The 26,370-nt window shown below is 56.3% G+C and overlaps 2 protein-coding genes across 3 annotated transcripts in view; both read right to left on the reverse strand.

The window, feature by feature from the left end:
* The window catches only part of LOC138732854 (cyclic AMP-dependent transcription factor ATF-7), a 62,550-nt gene extending 46,432 nt beyond the window's left edge, over positions 1 to 16,118 (reverse strand). The window contains exon 1 of one of the 2 annotated variants that reach the window (XM_069879586.1): positions 16,028 to 16,118. The gene's annotated coding sequence lies outside the window, so the exon portion shown is untranslated. Of the gene's footprint in view, positions 1 to 6,134; positions 6,159 to 16,027 lie in introns of those variants that run through there. The other variant, XM_069879587.1, reaches the window with a different exon arrangement.
* A 1,078-nt stretch (positions 16,119 to 17,196) lies between these two features.
* Positions 17,197 to 19,803, reverse strand: ATP5MC2 (ATP synthase membrane subunit c locus 2). Its single transcript, XM_069879462.1, has 5 exons — positions 19,720 to 19,803; positions 18,884 to 18,957; positions 18,180 to 18,257; positions 17,870 to 18,033; positions 17,197 to 17,422 (listed from the first exon to the last, which is right to left on the reverse strand). The coding sequence occupies exons 2-5, from the start codon at positions 18,920 to 18,922 to the stop codon at positions 17,308 to 17,310; spliced, it is 396 nt and encodes a 131-aa protein (XP_069735563.1). The 5' UTR covers positions 18,923 to 18,957; positions 19,720 to 19,803; the 3' UTR covers positions 17,197 to 17,307.
* Positions 19,804 to 26,370: the final 6,567 nt, after the last annotated feature.

Below are 26,370 nucleotides of genomic sequence, written 5' to 3' on the forward strand. Positions count from 1 at the left end.
CAGAAATGAACCCAGAACGTGGCCAAAAGGCATTTGTGAAGGCGCTTTTGGTGGGCTCGGTGTGTTTCTAGCCATCCCTCAGGGTCCGTACTGCGACCAGTGCCGTTCAATATCCTCATTGATGGCACAGACAGCAAGACTGAGGGCACCCGCAGCAACTCTGCAGGTGACACCAAGCTGAGGGCTGCAGCTGGCACACCAGAAGGACGCGATGCCATCCAGAGGGACCTGGACAGGCTGGAGAAGTGGGGCTGTGGGAACTTCAGGAGGTTCAACAAGGCCAAGTGCAAGGTCCTACACCTGGGACAGGGCAACCTGCGGCTTCAATACAGGCTGGGGGATGAGGTAAATGACCCGACCGGGAGCCCTGTGTCCAGTTCTGGAATCCTCAACATAAGAAGGAGATGGAACTGTTGGAACGGGTCCAGACGAGGCCACGGAGATGATCCAAGGGCTGGAGCACCTCCGCTACGAGGAGAGGCCGAGAGAGTTGGGGTTGGAGAGCCTGGAGTTGGTCAGTCCCCCTGATCCAGCAGGAGGTGTCCCTGCCCATGGCAGGGGTGGGACTGGATGGGCTTTGAGGTCCCTTCCAACCCAACCCATTCTGTGATTCTATGAATGCACATGCTGAACAGCAGCAAGGCAGTGAGGAGATTCGTTATTTTTAGGAGCTACATGAGAAGTGCTCCAAGAAGATGACTTAGCACATGCGATCATTCTCTGCTGCTGCAGAAAAGTCCCCTTTTGCTTTAACTGAGAAGACACAGCAATCAATTATTGCTTAATATGAGAAAAAAAGATTATTTTTCTATTACAGCACAGCTGAAATGGGTGGCTACGAGAGGTGGAATCGCCCTCCCTGAGCGCTGGCTCGGCCGCAGCACAACGGCAACAACCGTAAGCTATGAGAACACAGCTGCCAGTTCTTCTCCCACAGAAAGTGGAGACGTCCACGACGCCAGACTGTGTTTAGATTTATTAAGCAAAACACCAGGGCCTAAGCAAACATGAGCTCACAAAGGATAAGCAGTGCTCACACAAACGGAACAGGCGAGCGGCCAAAATCATAGAATAGAATCATAGAATCGCTTGGTTGGAAAAGACTCTTGAGATCATGAAGTCCAAACGTACCTGTCCCACTGCGGAACCATCCCTGAACACCTCATCCACCCAGTTTTTAAATGCCTCCAGGGATGGGGACTCAACCATCCCATGCAACTGAGTTTAAATGCAGGAGGATGATTTAAACCATCACAAACACCTCCAGCACCAGCCTGGAGTGTTCAGGGCCAGCTTGGATGGGGCTTGGAGCCCCTGATGCAGTGGGAGGTGTCCCTGCCCAGGGCAGGGGTGGGACTGGATGGGCTTTGAGGTCCCTTCCAACGCAAACTATTCCATGAGTCTATGATGCACAAAAGCTATTTGAGAAATCAAAGAAATACATCAGCCATCACTCCTGGAGCTTCAAGAACCCCAACTGAAATGGAGAGCAGGAAAATCAAACAGAAACCTGCCAGGCCCTTCCAAGACCAGAACAAGCCGCTCAGTTACAAAAAGACGGGACCAACACCCTGCAAAGCCCTCAGTTTACTTGATCTTGTGAAGCATCAGGAGGATTCACTCGTTCTTTAAAGCAAGATTTAGCTGCTAGTTCGCTGCAGAATATGACTGGTACATACATACATGTGCTCAGATTTATATCACATTTAGTCAGGATAAATTGCTTCAATAAATTCTATTCTTAAGAACAGGCAGAATAAGCAGATGATTGGATACTGGGAACCCATTCTCATCCCTCTTCCTGCAGCCGCGGGACAGTATTTCACCGTTTTGATGATTTTTAGCATGTTGCAAACAGCAAGGGGAAGGAAAGAAATGCAGATGGATCACTGAAACGCGCGGCAAAGTTCAGTCAGCACGGAGCTGACAGGCGGCTGCCGGAGCAGGGAGAACAGAAAAGATGGTTTTACCCCAACCAGACCGTGCTCCCCAAAGTTCACGCGTGTCTCTCCATCTCTCTCTTCACTTACGAATAACCTACAGGCTGTTGGGAAAGAGAAGAAAACTCAAATGAGGCTTCGCAGCAGCCACGACTGCATGTTGTGCTGATAATCAGGCACCCCTCGGGGTCTGCGCGGGGTGGGTAAGAGGAGAGATTTGCTGGAGAGCAGCTTGTACAGAGCGCTGATCTCAACGGGAGCAGCTCCTCTGGAGCACACACGGCACGCGGAAAAGAATTAACACCGACTTTGTGTCTTTGGGGCAATCCCAAGCACAAATCCAGCCTGAGCAGGGAATGGATTGGGAACAGCCTTGAAGAGAAGGACTTGAGGTGTCCCTGCCCACGGCAGGGGTGGGACTGGGTGGACTTTGAAGTCCCTTCCAACCCAAACTGCCCCATCATTCTAGGACTCCACACCTGGGTGGTGGTTTATCTCCACGTTCAGTGTTAGTGTCTGAGGTACCTGCCAGCTGAGGCTCTTATCCAGGGATGGTGGGGTCTGGGATGAGGGGGGTGTGGGAAAAGGAGTGACTGAGAAATTCAGCAGCGACGGTGGGGGAAAAGCATCACTTCCAGGTTAAACTGGGGGGAACTGTGTGCAAGAGAGGGAGGGAAAATGAACTCTGCTAAAAAAAGACTCTCACGTAGGTCCTAGGCTGGACCTCCTCCCTGCTTCCCATCCCAGCAATTCCTTTGCACTTTCTTGTTCCCTCGTGGATTTCTGTGAGAAGTTGTAAGGAAGAATAATAGCAAAGCAGGTTTCAAAGCACCCATTTGGGAAGTAAGTGGAGCTTTACATCCCTAAAACGGTGCGTGTGGAGGGGCTGTGAATCTCCTCCAACTGACAACACACTTTGTCATCAGAAAATTGGGGAAGGCTTGCCCAGCTCTGACGGAGGGCCTCGCGCAGCTCTTTGGGAAGAGCCCTCTCTTCTCTTTCTGTCGTGTAGAAGGAGGCACAGCAAACATCGTGGCACGTAATCCCTTCCTGTGCCAGCACCGGAGCTGCCGGCAAAACTCTCCGCTTCCACGTCTGCCTCCCCTTCGCAGGGCCTGGCCTCGACAGGGATCCTCTCGCCTCCCTCGGGTTGCGGCTGCTGCTCTCTACGCCAGGCGTTGCAAACAGGTTAGTTAAACCATGGAATCGTGGAACGGTTTGGGTTGGAAGGGACTTCAAAGTCCACCCAGTCCCAGCCCCATGGGCCCCACTGGTGATATAAGGTATGATGGAGACATTCTGAAATGTGGAGAAGACCTTCTGTTAAAGTTAAACACTGAGAGGACAAACCAGTTCACAAGAGGTAACTTTAGCACAGCTGGATATCTCCTGACGTCTGTTCTAGGGCCAACTTGCCGCTGCCTTCATCGCCGAGAGCCAACGCTTGTGCTCGGCTTCAGCCCGTGATAGATTTGTCCTTTACGAGCCTCCACAGTTCTAAGGGGATTTTGTACGGTTTGAGTTCTGCAGGTGCTAATTTGATATTTTGATTTGTTTGAGGGTTTTCACTTTTTAATTCTCTCGACAAGGGAATTCTTCCAGCAAGTTTCAGGTGGGTCTGCGGACTGAATTATTTATGAAGCAATCTGCAGTGGGCTTGGAGTATTGCACACAAAATTGATGAGGAGTCTGCGCCACCACGATCATGCTCTTGACTCAGATTTTCCAAAGCCTCAAAGTAAAGTAGGTTGTCTCCAGTTATTTCTTCATCAACCCGATAATCATCTCCAAAACATCGTCCTTTAGTTCTTCAGAATTTAATAGAAGCCCTCTGCTATGCACTTTACCCATCTCTTAGTACCTGCAAGAGCTGGAGGGGAAAGGCTGCAGGTACCAATAAAAGCTGAAGCCTCCCTTTCCCATCCAAACAAACTGAGCTTCCTCTCACTCTGAGGAAGAACTTGACTGGGATGCTGCTCTGGGGTGGCTAAGCTGGTTTTGCTTCTCTCAATAACCAAAATTTCCACTTATTTAGAAATATAATTCTTCCTGCAGACACTAAAGGCAGCCCATATGCTCCTCTCCCCCTGGTACACCACTCCATAAACTGAAGCAGTCCCAAAGCGCAGTAACGAACCCATTAAGAACAAACGGAGCCCGTTATCCGAGTCTAGACAGACACCGAGGGGTAATATCTTCTCTCCCTGGGAAGGAATTAGACGTGTTACACGCACTGACAGCAGCAATGAAAGACCAGCCTTCCTGAAAAGGATTCCCCCTAGGATGCGTGTTGGCACCTCACGGAATCCACTTGAAAAACTTCCTTTTGGAAAGGGCGTAAGAAGAGACGCGAAAAGCACGATTCGCGCTCTCAAAAGCATGTTTGGTGTTTATGGATCCTTCCATCCAAGATGCTCTATGTACTTTCAAACACACTGGTTTTGCTTCGCAGAGGAAAGGAGTTGCTATGAAAAATGCTCTAAAAATAAGGCTCTATTGTTGTCCATGCGTGTGACTCTCATTACTGCAGGAATGCTGGTGCCCACCACTCCTGCTTCCATGCCTCGTAAGACAAGCTGAAATACTTTGGATCGCAGGGAACGCTTGGGTGTACGCAAAAATTCTCTGCTTTGAGTCTGCCAGCACCGCTCTGCTCCCCAGCACAAACCCGCTCACCAGTACAAGCACATCTATGGTTTATGCCCATAAATCATCAGGATAAACTTTACATTAATACGACCACAAAATTAAAGCTCGAGGTTGCACCAATTATGAAACAAAACCAGAAGAGCTGCAGAGCAACCTCCTAAAAAAAAAAAAGGCTGAAAGGGGAAGAGGAAACAACAGCAAACTGCACGCGCTGCTGCGAGAAGCTTCGCTCTGCTAAGATTTCACGGGGTAGGAAGGACCGAGTGAAGAATGAGCAGCAGAATGAGTTCGAATAGAATCCTGGAATGGTTTGGGACATCAAAGCCCATCCAGTCCCACCCCGGCCCTGGGCAGGGACACCTCCTATGGGATCAGGGGCTCCAAGCCCCATCCAGCCTGGTCTTGAACCCCTCCAGGGATGGGGCAGCCACCCCTGCTCTGGGCAACCTGGGCCAGGGCCTCCCCACCCTCACAGGAGAGAATTTCTTCCTAAAATCTCATCTCAACCTCCCCTCTTGCAGCTCAAAACCGTTCCCCTCGTTCTACGCCTGCCCTCCCTGATCAAGAGCCCCTCACAGCTTCTGTTTTACTGACACAGCTTATAAATGTTTTGCTCTCCCAAATGACAAAGCACCCTTCACAGCCACCAACCCCTCACAGACACCAGCCTCAGGCAGGCTGAACAAGCCCAAGCGAAGGGAAGATGTCTTTCTACCAAAAGGCAGCACAGAAAACTTGTTTGCAGTTGCCCCAGGCTACTAAATACGGCACAAAGTTTTCCAGAAGGGCAGAGGAACCAGGGAGGGCGGTGGCTCTTGTAGTAAAACCACTCACCAGACAGCAGGGGCAAAGGCAGAACTGGGTCAGAAACTGTGTTCTAATAATCTCCACATCTCACAAGAACCAAGTCTCATAGAATCGTGGAATCATTAAGGTTGGAAAAGCCCTCTAAACTCATCCAGTCCAACCGTCAGCCCAACCCCAGTGTGACTGAACCCTGTCCCCAAGTGTCACAGCCACACAGTTCCTGAACCCCTCTCGGGGGATGGGGACTCCACCACTGCCCAAGAACCCTTTCCACGCAGAAATATCTCCCAATATCCAATCTAAATCTCCCCTGGCACAACCTGTGGCCGTTTCCTCTCATCCCATCACTTGCTCCTTGGGAGAAGAGCCCAGCACCTGCCTGACTCCAACCTCCTTCCCAGGAGCTGCAGGGAACACTGATGTCTCCCCTCAGCCTCCTCTTCTCCACACCAAACCCCTCCAGCTCCCTCAGCCGCTCCCACAATCCCTGTTCTCCAGCCCCTTCCCCAGCTCCGTTCCCTTCTCCGGACACGCTCCAGCCCCTCAAGGTCTTTCTTGGAGCGAGGGGCCCAAAACTGAACCCAGGATTCAAGGTGTCACCTCATGGCACGAGTCCAGCGGGACGATCCCTTCCCTGCTCCTGCTGGCCACCCCAGGGCTGATCCAAGCCAGGTGCTGGTGGCCTCCTTGGCCACCGTTGAACTCATCTGTGTTGCTTCCCACCAAAGGCTTTGTCACCTGGGATTATTGCGAGGTACAGCCTGGTACTGCTGCAGCTACAGCAGGTGGAACTGTTTTTCTCTCTGCTCACATTCCCGCGCTCCACGCTGTTCTCCTCCTTTCGATGCTTCAGCTTAATGCAAGAGGGAAAACAGAGCTAGGAGTTAACTTTTTATGAAACTGAGCTACATGGGATTAATTCTCGGTGACTAATGAGTCGCAGGGCCATCCCAGATCAATTTGGGTAACTTTGTTGAGACCTGGGAGCCGTGCCAAGAGCATTAACAACCCGAGCTGCGACACAAACAAGCCTATTCAAACCCAAACAGCGCTCAAGACACCAGAGCAAGCCCCAAGGACAGGCAGTACTGCTGCCGCTCCGGGGAAGGAGAGATAAAACCACAATAAACTAGACTATTATAGATAGCGGCACAGAATCGGTGCTGCAGCACACATCTTCCTGCAGGAGGATACACGAGAGCGCAGGCAGAGCCGAGGCAGAAAGCGTAACTGCCACTGGGAGATGGAACTGGAAGAGAGGTTGGTTGCAATCAAAAACCAAACTGCCTTTTGGTAAGTAGGAGGGAAGAAAGACAAAGCCACTTCTACTCCGCCAGCCAAAAGAGAAGGAAGTGTCAGGCAGTGCCCCAAGCTCTCAAAAATAGTAAGAGATTTCCCACTAAAATGCAAGGAAGGAAACATGTTGCTTTGAGACCAGTCCAGGAAAGGCTTTTTTATTATTTTCTAAGTGCAGTCATTAACAGTTCTCTGCCTTGAGCTTCCTGACCATGGAAACCAATATTCAGCACAGTGCTCGGAATAGGTTAGGATCAGCAGGGTCAGGGAGGCAGCTGAACCCAGAAAACACACGGAGCAGAACCCAATCCCTCCTCAGAGCTTGGCTGGGGTTCAGGGTCGGCTGCCCTGGAGTAACGATGGACACCGTGGGGACGATTCAGAGCACCATAAGCCATTAATAAAAGGGGTAAAAACAAACAGGTCAAATGATTCCTTAAAATAAACCCCAAGAAGTTGTCAGAAACATTTCCTACCTGGAGAGTAGAAGGCGTCAGGGAGATCTTAGAGCAGTCCTGTGCTTTAAAGGCGTAACACCCTTACACTTTGTAAGCTTGATAGAGCAAACCCAACTGAATAAACTGGAATATTGGCAAGGAACTCTCCCGAAATAAATCTCCAACAGACACAGAGTGTTTAACAAGTCATTACGAGTTAACCTACAGCACAGGGTGAAAGCAAAGTCCAACCACTTCTGTGCTTTCTGGGTGCTCAGCGCTGCTCTCGGCCTCGTAGGGGGTCCCCATCCACAAAAGGATTCAGGGAGTGAAGGGAGAGGACGAGGGGGAGTGATTTTAGAGCTGAAAGAGTGGAGATTGAGACGAGATATTAGGGAGAAATTCTTCACAATGAGGATCTTTCCTACCAGGCACAAGATTTGGTCCTAACGCGAGTCAAAAAGCCGCTCTCGGAGAGCAGGAGCAGGTCGACAGGGTCTCAGGGAGCAGGCTAACAGCCTGGCTGCAAAGAGCAGTCCCACATCAAACCTCCCAGGAAGGAACATGTCCCTCTCCTCTTCTCCGTGAGTGATGGGATCGGGAGGCATTGTCGGCGCTCTGTCAAACGTAAAACAAACTCCAGCGAAAGGAATAACAACGGGTCCCAAACCAGCACAGCGGCCAGGAGAGGTGGCCGAGACCAGAAAAGGTTTTCCCCCGCCGCCAGAGCCACAAAGCCCCTTGGCTGAGGGATGCAGGAGACTTTTCCCAGCATGGCTTCCCCTAGTCCTCCCAACTTAGACCAGTTATTAGTCTCCTCTGAACAGTGAGGAGTTTACCATAACAAGAAGTGCAGTTTGTGAACGCTGCCTCCCCATCGGGGTCTGGCAGGATAAAACCCCTTACAGAGGCTCCATTGTCCAAGAGCCTCCTCGCGCTGGCCGGCCTCCAGATCAGATCTGGCCTGGCCTCCCGACTTCAGAGCAAGGTGTCAGAGAAAGTCTCATGTCATCTCAGCACGGCTGGGCCCCAGGGCTGCCCCCAAACCCCAGGCAGCGCGAAGGGAAGGATACTGGCGGGGGAGGTTAATCTAAGCAAAACACCAAGGTGAAAAAAGCAAGTGAGATCAACCACAAGGAGCCCGGGTGATCTCGAAGTGTCTTCAGGAGGTCCTCCTGCTCTCCAACATTACCCATGATCTGGATGGCTGATCCAAGCCAGGATGCTGGTGGCCTCCTTGGCCACTGCTGGCTCACGTTCAGCTGCTGCTGACCAGCTTCACCAGGTCCTTTCCCACCAGGCAACTTTCCAGGCAGTTTCTCACCACCCCCACCAGGAAACACTCTCGCTCATTAAAACGCTGCCAATACACTCAGGATGACGTTCAAAAACTCACGTTCCATCACACCGGCTCTGCGCGTGGCTCTGTCAGGCAGAGGATCTGGATGATGAGGAACATTCACTCCTATCCAAGCCAGCCAGGTCTGTAACAGCGCTCTCTGCCATACAAAGACTTCTAATCTGATTAAGTTTGTAGATAAACTACCTTAATGCTGTTTAGGGACAGTAAATCTACCCCACGCCGCGGGACGCGCAGCCAAGTCTGTGCCTTCGTGTTTTTATGACCCAACAGTGAATTCTGCAGGCCAGCACCCAGCTGCTGTCAGCCCTGCCTTTGGATCTCACCTCCCTTCGCTTCTTGTCCGCTTCTAATTTACCAACACTCGAAGAAAGAAGAGAATATTCCTACAGCAGGAACAGTGGAAGAATGGGCCAGGAGCAGCTGCCAAGCCTCAATTCAGATCCCACAGCGACGGGAACGGCACGAGGTAGAAGAAAACCGCATTCCCCTGAGCGAAGATCAACTGGGAAAGCTTCACCTGCCCACATGCATCCCACCTCACCTCCACCAGACGCAGCCCAACCTCGCTTTCGAAACTCCTAAGCATTTCCAGCATCCTCAACCACGGACACAACCAGCTGTACCTCGAGAAAGAAGCTTATTTTAAACGCCAGCTACTTTAAATAATTGCAACCAGCATCTGCTGAGCAATGTGAAGATTCATGCCCTTCATCTCCGCAGACTCAGCACCAACAAGAGCTTTCAGCAGAAAGCCCAAAGGCTGTGTTTTGCTCCAAGTCTGGTTTCCTCACTTTGGAAACAGTTAAAGGGTGTGAGGCAGCTCAGAGCGGTTTGTTACGCAGGTAGAAATACACCCCTTAGGGGATTGCTTACTCCCTAGCGCTGCCAAGCCCCTGAAGTCTGTAAAAGACTGCTTTTTAATTATTATTTTGAATAGTAATGGTATTTGGAATGAGATCTCACCCAGCCAGGCCGAAAACCTTCTCCACAAGCCAAAAAATAAGGAAGCTGTGCAAGAGCCCTGCTAAAGGCAGCACGGCGAGAGCAGCAGCGCGTCCCAGGAGACAGGGATGCAGGGAACTCCCAAGCTTTTCACACTTTTGAACTTCAGGCACGACTTGCACTTCAGACTAAGAGTTCAAGCACGTTTTTTGGGGAAAAGAGGAGGAAAACGGCTTGGTATGGCTTCTCCTTTTGGCTATTTCAGCGGCTGTGGCTCACAAGGAGAGCTCAGAAGCGAGGGTTGCTCTGCAGAGAAACACCCCAGCGGGGAGCGCGGCCCGGAGCTGGCAGAGCAGCTTTGTTTATTCACGACCCAGCTTGCAGCGGCTGGCACCGCGTCTCCAGCGCCGCTTTATTCTCTCGCAGAAGGGTGGGACGATTCCAGACCGCTGCGGGCTCTCCCCGGGCCGGCTCGCTCCCGCGACGACAGCGCTGCTCCCTGCGAGCCAAACACGTTGTTTTCATCGGGAAACTTCACTACATGGCGGCTGTCGCTCGGCTCCGCGCTCGGCCCACGGCGGGACGGCAGCCGCCAAGGGGAGACGAGGAGGAAGGAAAAGCCACCCTGGCTAGCTTGGCTCCTTACCACCGTCCTGGAAAAGCGTGGAAAGAGCTTAGAGGAAAGAGGTGCAAGCCAAAACTAGGATTTAGCCTCGGTGAAACCGCACCGCGGTGGCGTTGGTGGAGTTGGAACGGAGCGGGTGCCAAAGAAAGGCTCCTGTACGGCCAACGGCCACACCGCACGCGGCCACCAGGTGCATCGGGGTGGGAAGAAAAGGCAAGGGGCCTCATGGTGAAATGGAACTTTAGAGAAGCAATCAAGCCCAACTCCCACGAGCCAAGACTAATTGCAGCAAGAGACACTGTAAATACGAGCCCTAAATACAAGAGGGAGAAGAAACCTGAGCACATGAACATCAACCAGCACCTCCAGGGGCTGCGGATTAGGGAATCCCAGTGCCCTCCCTGGCCTGGTCCCACTGCACAGACCCTCAGATCCCTCAGATCCCACCTGTGGATCACCTGGAGAAGGGCCGAGGCCACGGGGACAGCGGGGCTGGCCTCAGGCTTGCGGCTGCCACCAGCAGAGCAAGACAAACCTGAGCTTCTCGGATCCCGTTGGAGCGATTCAGAGGAGGGGCAGAATTAAGAGATTCACTGAGGACTTGAGCGAGGAATTCCTCAGCCAAAAAGATTTGATAATAATAAATATTGTGATGAGAAGGCTGATGAAAACCCCAGTTTTACATCCAGAAGGAAGCGAGGTTATAAATGTGCTTTTTATTCTCTACAAGCAGCTTCCCACACACCTCTACACCAAGAGAAACCATTTCTCACTCAGCACTCGCTAACTGCACTGCAAGTTCCTTGAAACCAAACCCAAGAAACAGGATTACTGTAAAATGGGTAAAAACCCCCAATAAACAGAGTTAGAGGAAGCATCAGGTCCCCAGTCCCGAGTGCTGTGAAAAAGTATTTTCTTCCAGCACTGGAAAAACTTCTCCAAATGCATCGTCGTTGGGTGCTAAGTGATGGGGAAGAACAGTTTTGGCCTCAATTCTTGGTGCTAGGAATGTAAAAAAAAAAAAAAAAGGACTCAGGAAAAAAAAAAACCAGGAGAAAACACAAATAGAACATGAAAAAGCCTCACATGATCCAGCAGAAAATGAGTCCAAAACCCAATCCAACCCAGAGATTCTTTACTAACACACACTGCAACACAACTCGTGCACCACGAGGTCTGCTGGACATGGAGTGTGTTTTACTGAGCTGTTTTCAAGTGTTTCCACCCCAGGGAGGCAGCGACCAGCTCAGGACAAGGCTGCGTCCTCACTGCCTGATCCAGGACATGCACCCCGAGCCGAGCTCCTGTCCCTCCTGGCTGCTGCATCGTGTGGAATTGCTGGACGTCACAAACTCCCGTGTGTACAAAGAGGATGGAGGAAAGGTTTGGTGTTTTCCCCCCAGGCTGTCCTCTCACACTCATCCACTGGTGCTCCCTCCCTCAAACTTCACCATCTTTCAAAACAGGCGAGGGAGGCGTCCTGCCTGCCCTGGGCCACGTCCACAAATCCCCTTTCAGCCATCCCGAGACGTCCTCCACAGCCAGCAGCTCCTCCAGGTGGGTTCCCAAAGAGATGGTAATAAAGAGATTAAACATAGACCTTAAAGATCACCCAGTTCCAACCCCACGGGCAGGGACACGTCCCACTGGAGCAGGGGGCTCCAAGCCTGGGATGGGGCAGCCACCCCTGCTCTGGGCAACCTGGGACAGGGCCTCCCCACCCTCATTTTGAAGAATTTGTTCCTAATGTCCAATCTAAATCTTCTCTCTTCCAATTTAAAGCCATTTCCCCCCATCTGATTACTCCATGGTCTCGTAAAAAGTCCCTCCTCAGCCTTCCTGGAGCCCCTTTCAGTACAGGAAGCTGCTGCCTCCACAGTCTTCTCCTCTCCAGGCTGAACAACCCCAACTCTCTCAGCCTGTCCTCACACAGGAGGCTCTCCAGCCCTCGGATCATCTCCGTGGCCTCCTCTGGACCCGCTCCAACAGCTCCGTCTCCTTCTTACGTTGGGGACTTCAGCTCTGGACACAGGATTTCCAGGTGGGGTCTCATGAGAGCAGAGTAGAGGGGCAGAACCCCCTCCCTTTCCCTGCTGGCCGCGCGGCTCCTGATGCAGCCCAGGGCAGGGTTGTCCTTCTGGGCTGCAAGTGCACAATGAGAACGAGCACATTGATGAGAAATTTGATTTTTACAAGCCACATCCTTTGATTTTTGCCATCTTCCTACCCAGAATATCTACGCAATCACCACTACGCAATCGTGCCACACAGATTGTGTTGAGCTTCCAAGTGAATTCCAACCGGTGACAGCCCTGTCAACCAGCTTAAAAAAAGGAACAACACTCACAACCTGCCAAGGTGGGCTGAGCGTTTGGCAGCAGGACTCGGCAAAGCTCAAGCACGAGTGCGGTTTCGTCTTCGCAAACCACAGTGAAAAAGAATCTGAGCACTAAATACACAGTGGGAAATGCTGGAGAAGACTGGCAAAGAAGGAACCTTGAGAAAACAGAAATACGAGCAAGAACGAGTAGAAATGGATGTTAGAAATACCTCACAAGAGGAGGAATGTTAAAGACAAATTGCAAGTGGAAGACGTAACGTGTTCACGAAGTTTGTGTAAAGCTTTTCCTTCCTATGATCTGAGGAGAAGGAGAGCAAGGAGGGAAGGTCCCGATGTCCAACACCCTGATGCAAACCAGGTTTGACTTCGAGCCGTTCGGTATCAGAAGGATATGGGCAAACCTGAAGGCATTCAGGAAAACAGAGTTAAGCAGCTGAAGGGATTGATTTACAGGGAGAGATTAAAATAACGAGGGGGACGGTTTGGCGACCCAGTGAGGACGGTGGACAGGGTGGGTTGTTCCAGCTGGTCGACAGGCAAGTGCCAAAAGGAAGCGTTTAACCTGCTCGGACTGGGATTAACCAAAAGACCAGCATGCAGGGAAGGAAATCCATTCAAGTTCTCAAAGCAGTGGCATCTATCGGATACAGAAACAACCTCCTGCTTCTCAATTCTGAACCAATTTCTAGGAGCAGGAAAAAAACACACTTCTGTGCAAAGATCAGCTGCAGGTGATCCCTGGAAACCTCACAGGCACGATCCTGAACCCACTCCTGGTTTGGTTGTTTATTTTTCCCAGGAAGAGCAAACAAGCGCTCCAGCCGCAAAGCTGGCAACGGGAATTACCTGACCCCAATCACGAGTGGTGAAAAGCAACTCTGGCTTTAGGGAAGAGTGAGGATGTCAAGCCTACTCCTTTTCCAAAAGGGTTCTGGCTGTTCAACCCACTTCCCACAAACTTCTCCCCCCAGATTCAAGCAGCGAGGTTATTCTTCATCTCTGCTCTGAAAATCCCACTCCAAAAACCCAACCAACAGAGCTGACGGTGCTGGATTCCTTTCTCCAGAAACAACTGTGACAACTACTTTTGAAGCAGTTTGCAAAGAACCAGACAACCCCCCTTCGGATCGTGCCCTCCCCTGCTGCCAGCGGAGGAAAGTCCCTGCCCCACAAGCATCGTAAAATAAATCGGGAAGCGTTCCCAACCCTGTAACGTTGTACTCCCAAACGCTACACTGGAATGTTGTCTTTTGAGGGACCTGAGCAGGGAAAGAATCATAGAACCCTGGAATGGTTTAAGTTGGAATGGACCTCAAAGCCCACCCAGTCCCACCCCTGCCATGGGCACGGACACCTCCCACTGGATCAGGGGCTCCAAGCCCCATCCAGCCTGGCCTTGAACCCCTCCAGGGATGGGGCAGCCACCCCTGCTCTGAGCAGCCTGGGCCAGGGCCTCCCCACCCCCACAGCAAAACATTTCTGCCTCAGATCTCATCTCAATCTCCCCTCTTTCAGCTCAAAACTGTTCCCCCTCATCCTCTTTGTGCACTCCCTGAGCAGGAGCCCCTCCCCGGCTTTCCTGCAGCCCCCACTTTGAGTCCTGGAAGCTGCTCTAAGATCTCCCCAGAGCCTTCCCTTCTCCAGAACGGACAACCCCAACTCTTTCAACCTGTCCTCATACAGGAGGTGCTCCAAGTCCTTGCGTCACCTCCGTGGCCTTCTCTGGACCCCTTCCAACAGTTCCATCTCCTTCTTATGTTGGGGATTCCAGAACTGGACACAGGGCTCCAGGTGGGGACTCATGAGAGCAGAGTAGAGGGGGAGAATCTCCTCCCTCATCCTGCTGGCCACGCTTCTTCTGATGCGGCACAAGAAAGATAATGACAGGACTCGGTGAAGAAAAGGCAACAAAACAATGAGGCAGAAAGGGCAAAACAGGGAAAGCCGAGCAGAACAAGAGGTTTTTGTTGCCGCACGCATTTCATCTCACAACTGAGCTGGACAATGTTTTCTTTAGAAAGGCTGAGGGACTCCAGATCAAAGCTCCTGGCAGTAGGAACAAATCATCTTCGGGACGTGACACGGGTTGTGCTTGCAAAGTCAGAGCTACCAAGAGGCAAGAGATTTCACAGCACAGTGAAACCTCACTGCTTCAACACACTCTCGAAAGTTTGAGCTCTCAAAGTCCCCCCGTGGGAATTAATTGCTCTTTCAGACTTTGGAAGAAACTACTGACTTCCCAACCTTCACAATTCAGCAGTGGAGGAGACTTTCAACACCCCTCGGACTGCACGAGGTGGGATGGGGCCTAGAGCCCCCGACCCCCTGCAGACCCACAGCCTGCACCCCATTTTCTGCTTCACCCCACAACCTCTCCACATCCGCGTGTCACTACGAACTGCCCCACATGTAGGTGTGGGTCCTCCCCAGCTGCCCCAGCAGCGCCTCAAGCCACCACGCTGAGCCCAAAGCCCTCCTCATCCAGAGGGCAGAGCCCACATTCATAGGGTTCAACCAGCACCTGCACCTCAGGGGGTCCCCCCTATGAACCCCTGAGGTCCCCATATCTGCAACCCCTGCCCTGACACCCCGTATCCCTTCAGGATCCTGCACACCAAAGGGTCTTCCACATCTACAACCTCCAAAGAACTCCCTCACTTTTCTCTTAACTTCTAAAGCTCCCCTAACCCCTCAGTCCAGCACCCTCTCCCGCCTCTCAGGGCTCCCCAAGATCTCTCCAGAGTCCATCCCCAAAATGCAACTGCAAGACCCCCCCTCCCTTCAAAGCCTCCCACATTTCCAACCCCCACCAGCCCCTCATCCTTCCTGGACCCCCAAGGCCCCCATCCCACAGGCTCCCCCAGCCCTCCATCCTTTCTGGACCCCCAAGGCCCCCATCCCAGAGGCTCCCCCAGCCCCCCATCCTTTCTGGACCCACAAAGACCCTAGCCCAGAGGCTCCCCCAGACCCTCATGCTTTCTGGACCCCCAAGACCCCAATCCCACAGGCTCCCCCAGCCCCTCATCCTTTCTGGACCCCCCCAGCCCCTCCAATGGCCCCCGAGCCCTCCATCCTTCCTAGATCTCCACAGACCCCCCTCAGCCCCCCAGAGCCCTCAGTCTAGAGGCTCTCCCAGCCCCCCATCCTCTCTGGACCCCTCCAGCCCCTCCAATGCCCCCCCAGGCCCCCATCCCAGAGGCCTCCCCAGCCCCCCAACCCATCCTGCCTTCCTCAGCCCCCCCATTCCTTGTGTGTGTCCCCCAAACCTCAGCCTCCCCCCTCCCCCCACCAGGGGCCCCCGGCCTCCTCCCCCACCCCCGGCCCCGCCTGGGCCCCTCGCTCTCCTTAGCCCCGCCCCCTTGTGGGCGTGGCCTCACCGCCCCCCGAGCCGCCATTGGCCGCGCCGCGCGCGCGCCCCGCCCCGCCGCGCTCCCATTGGCTGAGGGAGCCGCCCGTCACCCAGAGGGGCGGCCGAGCGCGCCACAACTCACGGAGAGTTGGGGGGGGGGTGGGGGGAAGGGGGGGGACACACGGACGGACACGGGACGCACAGACACGACTCCTCGGCCTTCCGACTGACCCCCCCACCACCTCCCCTCCCGCCGAGCTCCCGCTGGCCCCGGTTACCTGCCGGGAAGCGCCGCGCCGCCGCCGGGGCCTCGCGCTGGCTGCGCTCGCGCTGGGCAGCGCCCCCCCCCGGCCCCCCCCGCTCCGCTCGCCCGCGTCCCTCCGCGCGAGGCTCTCGCGAGATTTCAGCGCCACCACCCCGAGGGGCGGGAACGGCGCGCGGGCCAATGGGGAGGGGAGGGGGCGTGGCCTCGGCGTGGAGAGGCGGGGTTATAAGGGGAGGGGCGGGGCTTCGGTCACGCCGCTTCGAGAGGAGGGAGCAGCGAGAGGGAGGCCTCCGAGGGGGATAGAGAGGCCGCGCGGGGGGCCCGTCCGTCCTGCGGGGACAGCGAGACGGGGACAGCAGGACACAGGGATACTGGGACAGAAGGACACGGGGCTATCAGGACACAGGGACACCCCTGCTCTGGGCAGCCTGGGCCATGGCCTCGCCACCTTCACAGCTAAACATTTCTCCCCAAGATCTCATCTCAATCTCCCCTCTTCCAGCTCAAAACCGTTTCCCCTCGTCCTCTCCCTGCTCCAGAGCCCCTCCCCAGCTTTCCTGGAGCCCCTTTCCACACTGGAAGCTGCTCTGAGGTCTCCCCAGAGCCTTCTCTTCTCCCGGCTGAACAACCCCCTCTCTCAGCTTGTCCTACAGGAGGTTCTCCAGCCCTCGGATCATCTCCATGGCCTCCTCTGGCCTCGCTCCAACAGCTCCAAGTTCTCCCTGTGCTGAGGATCCAGAGCTGGACCCAGGGCTCCAGGTTTGGTCTCTCCAGAGCGGAGCAGAGGGGACAATCCCCTCCCTCCCTGCTGGTCCCGCTGCTTTGGGTGCAGCCCGGGACACGGTTTGGCCTTCTGGGCAGTGAGAGCACATCGCTGCTCCCAATCCATTAATTGCGTCCCTAAGGGGGTGACCACAGGGACAACTCCAGGTAGGGACAGACAGAGGGGACAGTCCTGAGGGCTCCTGGCTGTCTCCAGGGACCAAGGATGTCTCCGTCCCCTCAGGGATGCGGCCAAGGGCTCAGAGTGGCAGCAGAGCTCAGCCCCAGGCACCTGGTCCCTGTTCTGGGGACCCTGCCACCTGTCCCCAGGGTGACCTGGTGGGCAGCGTGGTGGCCTCAGCGCTAGCCCCAGGCAAGTGACTCCAGACGGGGCCACCAAGGAGACACCTGGAGCCGAGACCCCGTTATCAAACCGTCTTTATTCCCCTCCCCGGCCCTGCTGCTGGCATTTGCGGCCTGGGGTGGGGGGCGGCCACCGGGCGCTGTCTCTGTCACCATCACTGGCTCAACTCACATGGCGAAGAGGATGAGGAAGGCCACCATGAGGCAGAAGAGCCCCATGGCCTCGGAGAGGGCAAAGCCCAAGATGGCATAGGAGAAGAGCTGCTGCTTGAGAGAGGGGTTCCTGGGGAAGAGGAGAAGCCGGTCAGCAGGGTGCAGCTGGACCCCCATCCCCATTTCCACCCCCTTGGTATCCCCAATCCCTCAATTTCCACCCGCTGGTGCCCCAATTGCTCCATTTCCACTCCCCTGGAGCCCCTGACACCATTTCCACCCCCACTGTTACCCCCAACCCCTCAACTGCAACCCCCTGGTGCCCCCAACCCCCCCATCTCCACTTCCCTGGGGCCTACGACCCCATTTCCACCCGCACTGTTACCACCCACCCCCCCATTTCCACCTCCCCCAATACCCACCCCCCCATTTCCACCACCCCAGTACCCCAGCCCCCCATTTCCATTCCCACGACACCCCAAACCCCCCAATTTCCACTCCCCAGAGGCCCCCAGCTCCATTTCCACCCCCTTGATGCCCCCATCTCCCCCATTGATCGCTCGGTGCCTCTCCTGACCTGGCGTAGCCGATGATGAGGCTGCCGAAGACAGTCCCGATGCCGGCGCCGGAGCCGGCCACCCCCACGGTGGCAGCGCCTGCGCCGATGAACTTGGCTGCGGTGTCGATGTCCCGGTGAGCCGCGCTCGTCTGGATGGGCCTGGGGGCGCTCGGTTGCACCCGCTGGGGGGACAACAGAGGGTGGGCAAGCAGGTTTGGAGTGGGGGCAACCTCCCGAGGGGCTCAGTTGCCCCGTATCGTGCTTCCCGCAGCTGCTCGCAGACCCCTGGCGCTTCCCAGTGTCCCCCAACCCGAGCTGGATGCGTTACCTGCTCCGTCCGGGCCTCAGGGCTGCTCAGCACCGAGGAAGCGAGCGGCTGGCACAGCACCCGCGAGCTCCTCCTCACCTGCAAGGCACAAACACCCTCAGATCTGGGGTTGGAGCAACCAGACGGAGCCCACCCAGCTCCTGGGCACCCTCAGCCCCACCACGGGCACTGCCACCCTGTCCGCTGCCCCCCAAAAACGCTCGGACCCTCGGCAGCACCCAAACAGAGCTCATCCTGGCACCGAAACGGAGGTTCTGAGCACCTCACGGTGCTGCCACGGCCGCTGCCACCCCCTCCGTGTCCCCCAAACCCGCTCAGCCCCTCGGGAGCAGCTGGAGAAAGCCCATCCTGCTGGGTGCAGCACCGAAGCCGAGCCCCCAGGCGCTCCTCAGCGCCCCAGAGCCGCAGGGCTCGGCACACGGATCCGCATCCACCTCCACGTGGGTAATTAGTAACCACAAAGGGACGGCTAATGATCTTTAACCAGAGCAGCCGAGCGCTCGGGGCTCTGCTCACCTTCAGCGGCCCTAAACCTGCAAGCACCCCCAAATCTCTCCCACTTGCTCCCCGTGGGGGCACCTGTGACCCCCCCTCCAGGCTCTAATCCCACCGAGGGCAAAGGGGGGCACGTCAACGGTAAAGGAGGGGACACTGGGGGCAAAGGGGGTGACATCGAGGGCAAAGGAGGCTTCGTCACTACTCACTAGCACAGGAGCGGAGACGAACTTTGCACAGGCGTACATGGTGAGGGACGGAGGGACAGAGGCGTGGGACAGAGCTGGAAGAGACAGACGGACAGCAGGGTGTGAGGAGCCGCCACCTGGGGGGTCCAGGGTGGCCCTGGACAGGCAGGGGACTTGGGGACACACGGGAGGTCAGAGCCGTTCAGGAATGGCAGGGCAGGACTGAGTGTGGGGGGCTTTGTCACCCCAAAATTCAGTGTTGGACGGGGTGTCACCCCAGAACTCAATGACTGTGGGAGGTGTCACCCCAAAGCTCAATGTCTGAGGAAGGTTTTCACCCCAAAATGCACCGTTTTGGGGGGTGTCACCCCAGAACTCAGTGTTTGGTGGGGGCTTCACTCCAAAACTCAGTGTGTGGGGGTTGTCACCCCAAAATTCAGTGTTTGAGGGAGGTGTCAGCCCAGAACTCAATGCCTGGGGGGGCTGTCAGCCCAAAATTCAGTGCATGAGGGCTGGGTTCACCCAAAACCGCAGCGTTTGGTGGGGGGTTTGCCCCAAAACTCAGTGATTGGGGGGTGTCTCACCCCAAAACCCAGAGGAGGGGGTACCCCAACCCCATCCACTTCCTCGGGGGGGACGACGATCGCCTGTCCCTGTCCCCCCTCCCCGGTAGGGAGGGGTCCCTTATTCGCCCCCCCCCACCCCCTCAGGAGGCCTCTCCCACCTCAGAATCCCCCTGCCACCCTCCCCCAACCCAAGAGGGACCCCCTCACCCCCAGAGGGCCTCCCCCGCTCCTCGTGCCCCTCGGGGTGGCCTGGGACCCCCGGGCCCCCCACCCCAGCCCCGACCCGCTCACCCGAGACACCGATCGCAGGGAGGGCCGCGGAGGCACCGACTGAGCAGGCGCAACCGGAAGCGCCAACCGGAAGCACCACTGAGAGGCGCCGGATGGCGGTGCGCAGAGCGTCGCGCCTGGGCGAGAGGATGCCCAGAGCGTCGCCTCGCAGCGCCCTCCTGCTGGTTAGGAGGACTCAGGGCAGGGGGGCGCAGTGGCGGGGGAGCGCGGCGCCCTCTGGCGGCTCCTAGGGGAACTGCAAGGGCGGGGGTCGAGGTGGGGGGGACACAGGGACACCCCAGGATTCAGGGGATCCCGGGGGGGGGGGGCAGGGACACCCCAGGGTGCTGGGGATCCCCAGAGTGGGGGGCTCAGTGTCCCCAGAGAGTGGGGGGGGGGTCCCCAGGGTGGGGGGGTCAGTGTCCCCAAAGAGTAGGGGGGTCCCCAGGGTGGGGGATGACACCCCAAGATTCAGGGGTTCCCCAGGGTCGGGGTCCCTAAAGTGGGGGTCCCAGGGTTGGGGGGGACAAGAACACCCCAGGATCTTGGGAACATGGGGTCCCCCCAGGGTGCTGGGGATCCCCAGGGTGGGGGGGGCAGTGTCCCCAAAGAGTAGGGGGGTCCCCAGGGTGGGGGGGTTCAGTGTCACCCCAGGGCTTGGGGGTCTTTGGTGTCACCCCAGGGCACAGGAGGGTGTTTTGAGACCCCAGGGTGGGGGGACAGGGACACCCCAGGATTCAGGGGGTCCCCAGAGTTGGGGGGTCGGTGTCTCCCCAGGGTTTGGGGGGGGGGTGTCTCTGCAGCCGGGGGGGGGGCTCCTGGCAGCCTCTGGATTTATGGGCAGCCCTAATGCGGGAAGCCGTAAAGGCAGAGAGAGCCGCTATTAATTAAATCATTGTTATAATTAACTTTCATTAAAGGAAAATCAATAACGAGGAGCCGGGATTGAAAGGAGGCATCCATCAACTTGGGGGGGGGGGCGGGGAGGCGTGTGTGTGAGTGTGTGAGTGTGTGTGAGCATCCAACCCCCCAAAAACACAGACCAGGGCCCCCCAAACCACCCCCCAACCTGCCCCAGTGACCCCCAAAACCCCCACCCCACTGCCCCCCAATCTGTCCCCCAATTCACCACTCCCCAACCTGCCCCGGTGACCCCCAAAACCCCCACTCCGCTGCCCCCCAACCTGCCCCAGTGACCCCTAAACCATCCCTCAACCTGCTCCCCAATTCACCACCCCCTAAACTGCCCCAGTGACCCCCAAAACCCCCACCCCGCTGCCCCCCAATCTGCCCCCCAATTCACCACCCCATAAACTGTCCCAGTGCCCCCCAAAACCCCAAACCACTGCCCCCCCACCTGCCCCAGTGACCCCAACTCACCACCCCCAACCTGCCCCAGTGACCCCCAAAACCCCACCCCACTCCTCCCCCCACCTGCCCCCCAATTCACCACCCCCTAAACTGCCCCAGTGCCCCCCAAAACCCCCACCCCACTGCCCCCCCACCTCCCCCAGTGACCCCTAAACCACCCCCCAACCTGCCCCCCAATTCACCACCCCCCAACCTGCCCCAGTGACCCCCAAAACCCCCACCCCACTGCCCCCCACCTGCCCCAGGGACCACCCCCCCAACCTGCCCCCCAATTCACCACCCCCCAGCCTGCCCCAATTCCCCATTTCCCCTCTCCCCCCCCCCCAGCCCCCCCAAACCTCCCTTCTCCCTCTTTTCCTCCCCCCTCTTCTTTTTTTCCCTTTTCCCATTTTTTTTATTAATTCCCTGATTTAAACCCCGGCTCCGTTCGCTGCCGCTGACCTTAACAGCTTAAATTAAAAACCAATGTTCTGTGCGCGCTTCCCCCGAGCTGAGAGGTTGGGGGGGGCCCCTCGACCCCCCCTTTCCTCCCCTCCACCCCCCCCAGTTTCATATCCCAGCGATGGCTTTGACCTTGTCAGCGCGACCGCCAAGGACTCGATGGCAGCTGCGCTGGGTTTGGGGGGGACCCCACTTTATTTGGGGGGGCATCCCACTTTTTGGGGGTTTATCCCACTTTTGGGAGGCTTATCCTACTTTTTTGAGGGGGTATCCCATTTTTTGTAGGGGTTATCCCAATTTTTTGGGGTGTTATCCCAGGTTTTGGGGGGGTTATCACACTTTTGGGGGGCTTATCCTACCTTTTTGAGGAGGTTATCTCACTTTTTGGAGGGGGTTATCACACTTTTGGGGGTCTTATCCCATTTTTTTGAGGGGTATCCCATTTTTTGTAGGGGTTATCCCAATTTTTGGGGGTTATCACACTTTTGGGGGGCTTATCCTACTTTTTGAGGGGGTTATCTCACATTTTGGAGGGGGTTATCACACTTTGGGGGGTCTTATCCCATTTTTTGTAGGGGTTATCCCATTTTTTGTAGGGGTTATCCCACTTTTTGGGAGGTTATCCCAGGTTTTGGGGTGTTATCCCACTTTTGGGGGGCTTATCCTACTTTTTTGAGGGGGTTATCTCAATTTTTGGGGGGGTTATCACACCTTTGGGGGGGTTATTCCATTTCTTGGGATGGGAACGGGAACGGGGATGGGAATGGGGACAGGGATGGGATTGGGGATGGAGGTGGGAATGGGGACAAGGACAGGGACGGGGATGAGGATGACACCCGCACAGCTGGATCGTGGGAGTCACCGCTGCAGCCCCCCACATCTGGATCCCAGGGAGAACTGTTACACCCACAGCTGGATCCCAGGAATCCAGGACATCAGGTGGGACCCGACACGCCTCTGGACGGTGGGGGACACTGGACAGAGGGTGACATCAGGCTGCGGGTGACACTGTGTGGGGCGTGTGCGGGATCCTGCACCCAGGTATGGGTGGCATCCAGGTGGGATGCTCACCTGGTGTCCCCAAGGTGTCATCCAGGTGGGATTCCCAGCCAGTGTCCCCAAGTTGCCATCCAGGCAGGACACTCAGCTGGTGTCCCCAAGGTGTCATCCAGGTGGGATGTCCAGCTGGTATCTCCAAGGTGTCATCCAGGTGTGATGCTCGCCTGGTGTGTCCAAGGTGTCATCCAGGTGAGATGTCCAGCTGGTGTCCCCAAGGTGTCATCCAGGTGGGATGTCCAGCCGGTGTCTCCTGGGTGTCATCTAGGTGTGACACTCACCTGGTGTCTCCAAGGTGTCATCCAGGTGGGATTTCCAGTCAGTGTCCCCAAGGTGCCATCCAGGCAGGACACTCAGCTGGTGTCCCCTGGGTATCATCCAGGTGTGATGCTCACCTGGTGTCCCCAAGGTGCCATCCAGGTGGGATGTCCAGCCCCGTCAGGGTCTCACCGCCTCCCTCTGCGTCTCCCACCTCCTCCGTGATGCTCGCGCGTCACAGGTGGCACCACAGACCGCGCCGCGTCCCTCGGGGTGGCCACCAGGACCCCCAAGGTGGCCGGTGGGACCTTTGGGCAGGTGTTTTGGGACCCTCGGGTGCTGGGGCCGCGGGGGGAGCCGGCCGCTCGGTGCCACCGCGCTCCTGACGCCTGAAATACGGCCCCGTAAATTCATGCCCCGTTGTGTCTTATTGCTTAATTAGGACGTGAAACGACGTGATTCCGAGGAGCCCGAGTGGGACGGCGTCATGGGACGCGTTAACGCCGACGGGAATGAGCGGCTGGCGAGCCAGGCGGGGAGAAAAAACGGGGGGGTTGGAATCTTTGGGGGGAGAATTGAGGTTTTTGGGGCTCCCTGGTGATGTGAGTGAAGGGCTGGGGGGCGATTTATCCCTTGGTTGTGCCCCCCCAAACCCCGCTGTAACCCTCCCCCACCAGCCCCATCCTCTCTCATCCCTGGAGCTCAGTGGAGCCTTTTTAAGGTGAAAAGGGTCAAAAATGGGTCCCCATCTCCTCCACAACGATGGGGACCTGGAACACCCCCCAGCGCCTTCGGATGCCGCTTCGCTCCGGCTCCCGGCCCTTCGTGATGGGATGTTGGCTCTTTTTTTTTTTTTTTTCCTTCTTTTACAGGCTTTTTTTATGACAAACTTTACTTTACGTTTGACATTTAAAAGCTGATCGGATCTTCCCTCCAGGACAGCAGGAAATGGAGATATTTATTGGGGTCTCAGCGATGCTGGGAGAGCCGCGAGATTTACTCCGACAGCAGCGGGATTGGAGATAGCGCCTGTCCGGCCGGGACGCGCCGCAGCCACAGGACAGCGATTCAGTGGGGGCTTAGGGCTCCTTCGAAACCCCCTGGGAAGGGCTGGTAGGAAGGTGATGAGAACCCAGGCTGGTTGGGCTCAGCGGGGATTCTCTGGTGGCAGGTATGGGGTTGTGCTGGGGCAACCCTGCTGCACCTTGGAGGGGGTTTTGCTGTTTGAAAGTGAGAGGTTTGGCTTTTCCGTGGAATCGTGGGGTGGGTTGGGTTGGAAGGGACCTCAGCGCCCCATGTGAGTGTGACCCCTCTGTGTGTGACCCCCCCAGGAAGGTGTGATCCCCATGGGGGGGGCCTAGCCTGGGGGTCCAGGGGGTCCGGGATGCTGTGGGCTCCATGACGATGGTTGCCAGGGCAACTGTGGAGCTGATGCGGGGCCAGTGGGAGCAGGGAGAGCGTGGCCCCAAGGAGATCGATGAAGCTTGAGGGACTGGGATCAATGGGATCGATGGGGATTGATAGATGGGGATTGATGAGATCAGTGGGGACTGATGGGAATCGATGGATGAAGACCAGTGGGGTCACTGGATGGGGATCAATGGGGTTCGATTGGGTTTGATGGGGTTGATGGGGATCGATGGGGATCAATGGGGTAAATTGATGGGGATTGATGGGGTTGAAGGATAGGGATCAGTGGGGATCAAAGGATGGGGATTGATGGGATCTGTGAGGATCAAGGGATAGGGATTGATGGGATCGATGGGATCAATAGGGTTCAAGGGATGGGGATTGATGGAGTTGATGGGATCGATGGGGATCAAGGGATGGGGATCGATGGGGTTGATGGGATTGATGGGGATCAAGGGATGAGGATCTATGGGATTGATGGGATCAATGGGAATCAAGGGATGGGGATCAATGGGATCAGTGGGGATCGAGGGATGGGGATCGATGGGATCAATGGGGATCAATGGGGATTGATGGATGGGGATGGATGGGCATTGGTGGGATTGATGGCTGGGGATCGATGGGATCGATGGGGATCAATGGGGCCAGGAGAGGATGAGGCATCATCTGCCACCGCGCTGGGAGCAGGGACGGCGCTGGACGGAGGGGAAGGGGACACGTGTGTGAGTGTGACACCCTGTGTGTGACACCGTGCGTGTGCGAGAGACTCTGCAGGGGGGACACGTACCGCGGGCGTGAACACCATATATGCGTGTGAGCAGGCGTGGGGACCTGCACACGCGTGTGCACACACGCTGCTTCCCTCCCCTCTGCCCTCACCGTTCCCATGGAGCCCCCTTGGGGTCCCAGCCCAGCCCAGTCCCTGTGTTCCCCCAGCCCGGCTGTGCTCCCCTTATTTTTTGGGGGGAAAAGAAGCGTTTTTGGGGCTCCCTCGCCCGGTGCCGCCCTGCGGAGCTGGGGGTTTCAGCTCTTTCTCCCGCACTGCACCACAGCGCACAGAAAATGAAATCCCCGCAGCGGGAGAACATAAAAAAGATGGGGAAAAGAGCAAGGAGAGGGGGAGGCAGAGCCGGGAAAGGTCGTGAAGCCGTTTGGGGACGCGTCGGGTCCTTCTCGTGTCCCCCTCTTCCCGCTCCACTTCATCCAGAGCCGGGAACCCCACAGGGTCCCCCCCAAACTGCTGAGCCAACCCCTTCTCAACCCCTAAGGTTGAGTTGAGTTGAGTTTGGGACACCCCTGACTGAGGATCGGGGTGCTGGCAGCTTCGTTAGGGGCCTTAATTAGCACAGCCGATGAGGAGCAGTGATTTATGGGCACCAAGCTCCCCCCCTCCCCACGCCATCAACCTGCAATAAAAGCTGGGGGGAGCGAATCAATCCAGCATCTTTTACTCCCAATATGTTCAGCTGATCCTTTGTTCTCCTAACGAAGGTCTGAAACGAGCGGCGCTGCAGGAACGAGCATCATCTTCTCCCACGGTTTTCATATTTTCCCCTTCTCCTTCAGGTTTTCCATCTACACCAGGGTGGTTTTTACCCCCTGTTGTCCCCCTCTCTGGATCCTCATCGCCAGCAGCAGGATGGGATGGAGAGAAGATGAGGGTTGATGAAGCCGGGGATGGGTGGTGGGATGGGTGAGGAGTGATGGGATGGATGAGGAACGATGGGATGGGTGAGGAACGATGGGATGGGTGAGGAGAAATGGGATGGATGAGGAGGAATGGGATGGGTGAGGAGCAATGGGATGGGTGAGGAGCAATGGGATGGGTGAGGAGAAATGGGATGGGTGAGGAGCGATGGGATGGGTGAGGAGCGATGGGATGGGTGAGGAACAATGGGATGGATGGGGAGTGATGGGATGGATGGGGAGAAATGGGATGAGTGAGGAGCAATGGGATGGATGGGGAGTGATGGGATGGGTGAGGAGAAATGGGATGAGGTGATGGGACGTGGGGTGGTGGGACAAGAGAGAGGGTGGGATGGCGGAATCTAGGATGGATTGATGGGACACGGGGTGGTGGAATGTTTGATGAAGTGGTGGGACGTGGGATGGAGGGTGGGCTGTGAGACGGATGGG

Source organism: Phaenicophaeus curvirostris, chromosome 38 (genome assembly GCF_032191515.1).
Source record: "Phaenicophaeus curvirostris isolate KB17595 chromosome 38, BPBGC_Pcur_1.0, whole genome shotgun sequence".
In the NCBI taxonomy this organism is placed as follows: domain Eukaryota; kingdom Metazoa; phylum Chordata; class Aves; order Cuculiformes; family Cuculidae; genus Phaenicophaeus; species Phaenicophaeus curvirostris.